Source organism: Gymnoscopelus microlampas, assembly GCF_963454915.1.
Source record: "Gymnoscopelus microlampas genome assembly, chromosome: 24".
Lineage (NCBI taxonomy): Eukaryota > Metazoa > Chordata > Actinopteri > Myctophiformes > Myctophidae > Gymnoscopelus > Gymnoscopelus microlampas.
The window spans coordinates 28,940,033-28,950,017 of NC_139961.1; the positions used below are offsets into that span (position 1 = coordinate 28,940,033).

At 45.5% G+C, this 9,985-nt stretch overlaps 1 protein-coding gene across 1 annotated transcript in view; it reads left to right on the forward strand.

Moving 5' to 3' along the window:
- The window catches only part of LOC311040863 (prospero homeobox protein 1-like), a 50,475-nt gene extending 48,183 nt beyond the window's left edge, over positions 1 to 2,292 (forward strand). Inside the window, exon 7 of the mRNA XM_084051233.1 lies at positions 2,021 to 2,292. Coding sequence (XP_083907359.1) covers positions 2,021 to 2,206 — 186 coding nt within the window. The 3' untranslated portion in view covers positions 2,207 to 2,292. The remainder of the gene's footprint in view (positions 1 to 2,020) is intronic.
- Positions 2,293 to 9,985: the final 7,693 nt, after the last annotated feature.

Here is a 9,985-nt window from a genome sequence, read left to right on the forward strand (position 1 = left end):
GATATGCAAATTTGGGGTTGACTGGGTGATTCGTTCATGATTTTTGGCATTTTTTGTAAAATTCCCGCCACCTCAAACAAGCCAATTGTTGCCATTTGGTATGGATATTAAAAAATGGTTTGATACATCGTTAGCACGATGACACGATGACTGTCGATCCAAAAAAGCCAGGGAAAAATACATTTAGATTGTGCGTATTGTTCTAGAGTTAAGAGTTATATAGTCCAAAAGGTAAAGCAGGCTGGTATAGCACCACCATGAGGCCGATTTGATACATTTGGATGTGTGTGTAGCATGAAACAAACATTTCTTTGCATGTACAAACATTTTGACGTTGATTGGTCCATTGGTATGTGAGATTAGTTCTGGACAGACACACAGACAGAGACAGAGACAGGGGCAAAAACATTATCTCTGTACCCTGCATTCAGCCTGGCAGAGATAACACACATACAGTACACACACTCACACACACACACACACACACACACACACACACACACACACACACACACACACACACACACACACACACACACACACACACACACACACACACACACACACACACACTCTCTGTCTGAAGGCTTGTGATGGATCATTCACAGCTGTTCACCTGCTATTATGAGGAACTGTGTGCCTTTTATGATTATGTGTGTGTGCCATATGTGTGTTTGTGCGTGCGTGCGTGCGTGCGTGCGTGCGTGAGAGTTTCTTGGTTTGAAATGTATTCGCACATACATTTTGCAGAAGTACACGCACGCACGCACGCACGCACGCACGCACGCACGCACGCACGCATGCACACACACACGCACACACGCACACACAGACACACACCTGAGTTCTGTTGAGAAAAGGGAAGTAAGGTTGAGGGAGGTTAAACTGCTCATGTTGTGTACACACACACACACACACACACACACACACACACACACACACACACACACACACACACACACACACACACACACACACACACACACACACACACACACACACACACACACACTTCACCCACATGTTATGTGACCTAATTCTGTTACAGTTATGCAGCTCTCAAGAATAACTGTCCTCTTACTGTACCTGTCTGTCTTCTTACTGTACCTGTCTGTCTAGTTACTGTACCTGTCTGTCTTCTTACTGTACCTCTAAGTCCTCTTACTGTACCTGTCTGTCTACTTTCTGTACCTGTCTGTCTTCTTACTGTACCTGTCTCTCTAGTTACTGTACTTGTCTGTCCTCTTCCTGTACCTGTCTGTCTAGTTACTGTACCTGTCTGTCTTCTTACTGTACCTGTCTGTCTAGTTACTGTACCTGTCTGTCCTCTTACTGTACCTGTCTTTCCCTCTGTCTGTCTGTCTGTCTGTCTGTCTGTCTGTCTGTCTGTGTGAGTGTGTGTTTACTGTGCTATTGTTTCCTTATGGTTGTGTTATTGCAGCGCTGCGTATCTGCCGTGGGACGACAACACCTGTTCCTAACTAACAAACACACACACACACACACACACACACACACACACACACACACACACACACACACACACAAACACACACACACAGACCCCTCATGGACACTCGCGGCTCCATTTGGGTGCGGCTTTTTTACATTTTTGGAGTGAACTGATCACTGAGGATTTTACTGTGCGCTATAAATAGGAGTATAGACGCATAGATGACCCTTGGTATATATGATGTGACCGTATGTTTTTAGCATTAGATAAGAGTTGGGAATAGAGGGAGCCAGAGGGGGCAATGTCTTCCCCGTCTGTCAAGGACAGCCTCCCCCCTCAGCCATGTTTGACTGCATGCGCAGGCCATTTCATCACTCCTAACGTCCCCCTTCCTCTCTTTCTCCCTCTTTCTTTCACTCCTTTCTTTCTTTCATCTGTTCTCCAAATCTCTCTTTCTGCTTTTCTTCGCTCTCTGGCTCTCTCTCCCTCTCTCTTCACCTTCTCTTTCCCTTTCTCTCTTTTCTTCAACTTTCCTCTCCTCTGCTCTCTCTCTCTCACGCGCTCCAGGTCCCCGATCGCTTCTTGGAGGTGTCCCAGGTGACCCTGCGCGAGTTCTTCAACGCCATCGTGGCGGGCAAGGACGTGGACCCGTCCTGGAAGAAGGCCATCTACAAGGTCATCTGCAAGCTGGACAGTGACGTGCCCGACGTCTTCAAGTCCCCCAACTGCCTGCAGGAGCTCCTCCACGACTGACGCAGCTCAGCGCCAGCCCAGACGAGACACTCCGAGGGGCCGCGAGGAAGACGAGGAAAGGATGAGGACATGGGAGTCGTGCCAAAAGGACGGGGACGAGGCGACTGACTTTTTCCATCGAGGAGGGCGAGTTCGCTGGAAGACACGGCTGAGGCGGTGGCGGCGCGGAGAGTCGTCGGCTCACGCGCTCCCCGGGAGGGGAGGGGCGGAGGGGCGTGGGAGGGGTTAATGTCTTTTTTTTTTTCTTTTCGTACTTTCTTTCGGTCAGAACGACTTTCAAAGACGTTTTGAAAAAAAAAACGCCCCCGGAGATGTTTTTATAATGAGAAAATATTCCTGTGGAACCGCAAGGTGGTGGAGAGAACTCGAACTCGGAGAGACGAGGAAAAAGAAAGACGAAGGGAAAGAGCGAATGAGAGAGGGAGGGAGAGAGAGAGAGAGAGGGAAACGCGTCGGGAGACTTTTATGAAGGGGAAGGAAAAGAGAGGGAAGATTTTTTACACTCCTCCACATTCTTGTTCTACTTCTTCTTGCACTTAAGGACAAGCACCCCCCCCCCCCCCCTCTCTCTCTACTGTACCTGCATAATCCTCATTTTTGTCTGAAGGAACAAGTAGGTGATGAAGACATTAGATGAAGGTCTATCTCTCTCTCACACACACACACATCTTACTCGGGAGGTGAATAAAGTCAAAAAAATAATGAAAGAAAAAACACAACAGAAGATAATATATGAAGACTTTTTATTGTGGATGTTTTTAGGTTTCTGCGAACTTTTCTTTTCTCCCAAAAAACGTGATGTTGCTGTAATTTTGTTCCTCTCTCTCTCTCTCTCTCTCTCTCTCTCTCTCTCTCTCTCTCTCTCTCTCTCTCTCTCTTTCCTTATCTGAATTCTAAACAGCCTCTCTTATACAAATCCCTGGTTGTGTGCATGCACGCACATAAACACACACACACACACACACACACACACACACGCACAAGCACACGTACACGCACACACGCACACACACGCACACATACGTCTCGCACACTGTCAAATAGGAAAGCACAGCAGCATCGCCAAGATGCTTCATCCTTTAATTCCTTACAAAACAAGAAAGAAAAAAAAGTAACAAGTCTTGTTGTTTACTTTATCCCTCGTTCTTCCTCACTTTTTACTTCTTCTACTTCTTCCTCTTCTTCTTCTTGTACTGAGCCTCACTGGGTGTTAGTTTTGACTGTGTGGTTTGCCCACCCCATCCTCTTGGCCTATGTTTTGCGAGAACCCCAAAGCAACTGAGTTAAGGCTGCCATGTTGATGTAGCATCCTTAAAGTCCCACCCCCCGTCCCCAGTTTTCACTGCGTTATGGCCGCAGTGTAGGTCAGAACTTGTGAAATTTGTGTTGACACTGATTCCCTATTTGTTCTTGTTTTTCAGCAATCACAATGAGCAGAGAATGATCGATCTGTGACCGTTTATTTATTTGAGAGATCTGACGTTTTGCGTCAGGGTTTGAACACGCAAGAGTGGCTAACTCGGTCTTAGCCAAGGGTGGCTAACCCCTTCTTCTACTGAGGTTATTGCTATTTTGTAGAGCTCCGCCTTGGTGATGGAGTTGGTCTTGAAGTGAACGTTTACGTTATCCATGTTGTTCCTGAGCTGTAGCATTGTGATCACGGAACCCGCCAAACCCAGTCAGCAATCCCACTGAGTGAAAGTTTTAAATACTCAACAGGCATTATGAAAAATGTTCCTTTCATCTTTAAATGCAAGGTTGCCATCTTACAACTGCAACTCGTAAAAAATTACAAACTACTTTTTCTTTTTTACTTTTAACTCAATGCATCTCATCGTGTGTGGTTTATCACTGGCTATACTCATCCTGAGGCATTTGTATGCAAATGTTGAAGGTTAAGCAGAAAAATGCTTACCTGGGCAAAGTGGGCATTGTGGGGGAAATATGGCTTTGTCCCCCAAGAGAAAAAGTTTTCAGCTTCGCCACTTTCAGGCTTTGCTGCATCTCTTCCAGATGTGTTTCAGTCAGTGAACATACTGTAGGGGGCATTGGCACAAAATGCACATACTTCAAGATCCTGGTCGCATTAGAGGTCATGTTTTTGTGTTGCTGCTATGTGAATCCAGCATTAATGCTTATTAGTAAAAGGGACAGAACCCCCCGCACCCCCCCCCCCCCCCCCCCCTGCTGGACATCCTATTAGGTTAATTAGCATTATCTACATCGGTGGAAACACATCATGATATGATGGTTTCTAAACACTGTTTGCATATCGTTTAGGGATATGATCTTGCTCAGGGTTGGATTTGCTGGGGGGGGGATATCCATGCCTCTGCTTTTGATATGTGGTGGGGATATTTTTTATCCCTGCTTCTGGTCAGACTGGACTTTTTCAGGGTGTTCCTGAAAAAGAGAATTTGTTCTCAGCTAACCCTCCGTGGGCAAATAAAGTAAATAAATAAAATACATGCATTTCTGTTTGGGAAATGTAGGTTGATGTGTTTGATAATATCACAATTGAACTACTGTATTTAAATAAAAGAATGTGTTGACCACATTAACCCAGGCAACTCTATTTTGGGTCAAATGCGTCCGAATTTGTCAAAATGTAAAAAATAAAATAAAATAAAATTTAGCAGATCAAGATTAGCTATTTTCGTATATCGTCTCTGACGGGTGGAATCCTCATACAGTATGTCCAAAACTGTTATTTTTCAGGATTTATTCAAAAATAGAAAATGTATAGCAGATCTACAAGTTTCGAGCTTGTGGATCCGCTACTTTTGATGCTTTTGTGTGACGCTGCAGTATGATCAAGTAAGACATTAATTTACGAAAAAGCACAAAAAGTTAGAATATGCAGATAAGAGGTTTCTGCCCGACAGCAACGGTATATTAGGTATAGCGGGCTTAAGAGGTTAAGAAAATGACCCGTCCCATCTCAGTTATCTCCCCGCAAATGGAACCCTGGTTTTGCTGGTTTAATATAACTGGTATGGACCTGCTGTGAGGTTGATGGAGAGTGCTGTGTTCCTTACATTCATGTCCATCCCTTTCTCTACATTTGTATCCCTGTATCCCTCAGCTGCCTCCAGGGTCTACTGTACTTCACTGTATTCTACTGTACTGTAACGGCCAGGTCACGTGTGAAGTGTTTTCCAGGTTTTAACTGCAAAAAAAAAGACAAAACAAAAAAAGATAAGTGACAACACGCTGATATTTGTAGCTTGTATAGATGTAACGATTCCTCCTCTCTGATACGTTATTTATATTGAAAATAATTATTCCTATTAATGTTATTCTGACGATGATGTTGATATCATTATGATTATTATTATTATTATTAATGCTTGCTACAGATTTGACCAGTGGTTTACTTATCGTTTATCCATCACAATGCTACATGAAATAAATTATTCTTTGAAAAAAAATAAAAAATCTAAGTGAGAGTGTTTGTGTGTGTGTGTTTCTTTTTTAGTAATGTGGTCTCGCACCCTGCTCTGTTTGAGCTGAAGAGCGGCAGAGAGGGCACGTTTTACATGTGTAAAGCACTCACACACACACACACACACACACACACACACACACACACACACACACACACACACACACACACACACACACAAATCGCCATCAACCAAAGCTGTAACTAGGCAACCTGAATGGCCATTTTATCTCTTCTATCCCTCCTCTCTCTCTCTCTCTTATTTTTCTCTCCCTCCCTCCCTCGATCTCTATCTCTGTCACTCTATCTCTCTCACTCCCTTCTATATCTCTCCATACTCTCTCTCCCACTGTCCATCTCTCTGTCGTTCTGTCTCCCTCTCCATCTCTCTTTATTTCTCCAACCCTCCCTCCCTCCCTCCCACTCTCTTTCTCTCCTTTCCCTCTCTCTTCCTCTCACACTCCCTCCATCCTTCTCTCTCTGCCCCCCCCCCCTCTCTCTCTCTCTGTATTCTGTACAGGAGACATGTGATCCCTTGTTGCTGTTGCTGATGAATTGAGAAGAGGAGAGCTGTGTGATTATTGTCAGCACAATAGACTCAAAAAGCTGCTGACGCCTAGATTAGCCAGCACAAAGACACACACACACACACACACACACACACACACACACACACACACACACACACACACACACACACACACACACACACACACACACACACACACACACACACACACACACACACACACACACACACACTCACAAAGGCATAGGGACACGGCCTGTCTGCCCCGGTACCCCAACCATTCTCTCTCCTCTCCTCCTCATCCCTCCATTCACCTCCCTCCTCCCCTTGTCTCCTTCTGTCCTTCACTTCCATGCCATCGACCCTCCCCCTTTCCTAAACCCTCCCCTTTACTTATGTATCCTCTCCTCTCCTCTCCTCTCCTCTCCTCTCCTCTTCTCTTCTCTTCTCTTCTCTTCTCTTCTCTTCTCTTCTCTTCTCTTCTCTTCTCTTCTCTTCTCTTCTCTTCTCTTCTCTTCTCTTCTCTTATAGCCCCTGCCCTGCCCCCACGCCATGCCCTCTATGCGTTGGCACCAAGCATCGCTGGCAAGACTCCCCATGCCCACTGCCATCACCAGCACAGGATGAAGTGCCAATGCCTCTCTCTGTATCACACACACACACACACACACACACACACACACACACACACGCACACACGCACGCACACACACACACACACACACACACACACACACACACACACACACACACACACACACACACACACACACGCGCACACACACACACACACACACGCAGGCAGGCACACACACACACACACACACACACACACACACACACACACACACACACACACACACACACACACACACACACACAGAGAGAATGAAGACAGAGGTATATACAATACTTGTCATATGGCGATGTCTTGTTGGGATGCAACACAAGCTATTTTCGCAGTGTGACACCATCATACGTCAAAGTATAAATGAAGCTATAGGCGAAAACAGACACGTTTAATCTCCAAAAGTCTATTTACAGGGAAAGTAAAAGTTGCTTAGAGCTTGACTCAGCCTTATTCATAATGCAGTGTTCAGTGAATGTCGTTGACCTTGCACGACGCACATAATGTGGTCCCCAAACTCCTGGTCCCGCTCCCCTCTGTTCCGTTCCGTACAGTCCTCTCAAACCGTTTCTCCTTGAAGTTAAAGAATGCACCGCTCAACTTCTCAGAGTCACTTTCAGAAAGTGCAAAGCAAACCGGCTATAGCCACCGCATGGAGGTGTGACATCTGGGGCTGCAACCTATCGATTATGTTCTTAGCGGTCGTTCTGTTGATTACTTTTCACATTAATCAAATACTTGAGATATGTGGGTTTTCATTTATAATGTATTTTAATTCTAATTGATCGTTTACAATCAACTACATTGATTATTATGGTTAAGCCCATAGGTCGTCATACAACGGTGTTGCACAAAGATACCGAACTTACGAAATGACTGCTAGCTTGCAATGCGTCGCAAATTGATTATTTTTTATATTGATTTGTTCAATGAACTATGTTGCACCGCTAATGGAGGAATGACCTCCAGAGTGTTGATTTATCTCAAAGAGTGTAAAAGATTGACCTGTGGGAAATAAATCAATGCTCAGGGTTAACCGTCCCATTGCAACACCATTCTCTGAGCGGAGCAATGAACTGACCGGCTGGCTCTTAGATGTTACCGTGTTGTTTTTTTAGTTTCCTTTTATTTATCGTTGCCCCAATTTAGTCCTCCTGCCAATTCCCAAATGCACCCCCACATACACTATTATCGTGTCACAGCTGACCCCTACTGGTAAGTCCTAGGGATGTTGATACACATGGAATCACCCACCGCTGCTTTTCACATGCCAGTGAGGAGCCTCATTGAGAGGAACACTCTACTCCCCACAGCTGATGGGCGCCCATGACCAAGCAGGAGTCGCTAGTGTGGCGACAAAGACTGCCCTCCCCGCCCAGCTTCACTCTCACAAACACCGCCAATTGCGCCCGTGGGACGCCGGGCCAAGCCGAGTGCGCAAGCGGGGGGTTCGAGCCCCTTTTCTCCACGATGGTGGGCGGGAAACTTTATTCCCGTGCCACCGGAGTGCCGCTGAGAGGCAAAATGTTGACAGCTCAAAGCTTAGTGTTTAATCCGTAGGTTTTCATGTTGTCTCCTTGAAAGATGAGCTGTAAGTGCAGAGAGGAGAAAGAGGTGGGATTTTCTTTTCTGCCTGTGTTAGTCTGCTGGAGCCTTTCATTAAGACAGGAGGGGCTGAACAGGAGGTGGGGTCAATGACTGATCAGACGCACGCACGCACGCACGCATACGCACACGCACACGCTCGTGCGAGTGTGCACACACACGGACGCACGCACGCACAGGCGCACACATGCACAGATGCACGCACGCACAGGCACAGGCACACACACACACACACACACACACACACACACACACACACACACACACACACACACACACACACACACACACACACACACACACACACACACACACACACACAGATACACACACAGATACACACACACAAGCACCGTCTGCCTGTGAAAGCACATCTGAGCAGGGCAACAATATAACAGCTGTGTTTGTGTTGGCCTGCTGATTGTTTCATTCTCAATCACCCCGTCATCCGCACACAAACGCATACACACGTGTGTGCGCGTGCGTGTGCGCACACTCACACACACATACACACACACACACACACACACACACACACACACACACACACACACAATCTGTGGAGATGGCATAACGGGTGATAGATCTTTTGTCGTGGGTAATGGCCGCTGTTATTGCGGAGAAGGGAGAGAGAGTTTATTATGGACAGAATCTCATCTCAACATAATTCTAACAGCTGGATTCATCTCCTCTGTTAACAGCAGCTAAAGTGGTTTGTGTATTGTGTATTAGCATGGTGTATGGGTTCACTTTGCTCACTGCTGCAACATTGGTTCGTTGTCAGTCAGTCTGTCTTCATGCGCAAAACACATTTCACCTGGAAGCTCAGCGTGCTTCACAATGTAACAATGAAACAAATTCTAGTCCAATTGTGATACCTATAAAAGACAGATATGATGTTAATGCCTGTTACCTGGGGGACTTCTGGGCCCCCAGTAAAACTCAGATACTGCATAACTGTCACATTTGTTTATTACAGTTTCTCGATTACTTGGACGCATTTCCTGAAAGTCTATAACCTCATTCCCAAAACTCTAAATGCAGTCCCGGAAACAGAAAAATAATTTCTCATAACACTATACATCACAGTGTATAGTTTTATGAGCACAGTACATTGTGTGCAAAAGATAGGCTACTATAACAATCAAAATGACAACCACATGTCAAAAGACACTATGCCAATCAATCACTACAACAATGTAATTAATTGTACAGCACCTTCTGATAATTGCATAAACTCCCCATACTCAAAATGCTAAGTATTTACATCAACACTCGACAAATTGTATTCATAGTGTTGCTGTCAACTCTATGGACTCCCAAATACAAGAAAAAAACATGTTAGTGTGGTTGTTTTACTTTTTTCCCCTCACTGCTGCACAACCAATCGCCCCTCTGGAGACAAAGAGAACAGTCAAGTTCTACTTGACTCTCATTGGACATCCATTCTCCCTGCCTTTACCCGTCCTCTGTGTGCCCTCTCTCTCTCCTGCCCCACCACCATGCACTCGGACACCTCTTGCACGGCCCAGAATGACACCTGCTTCTTGCTCTAGTTATGTAGAAACTGGA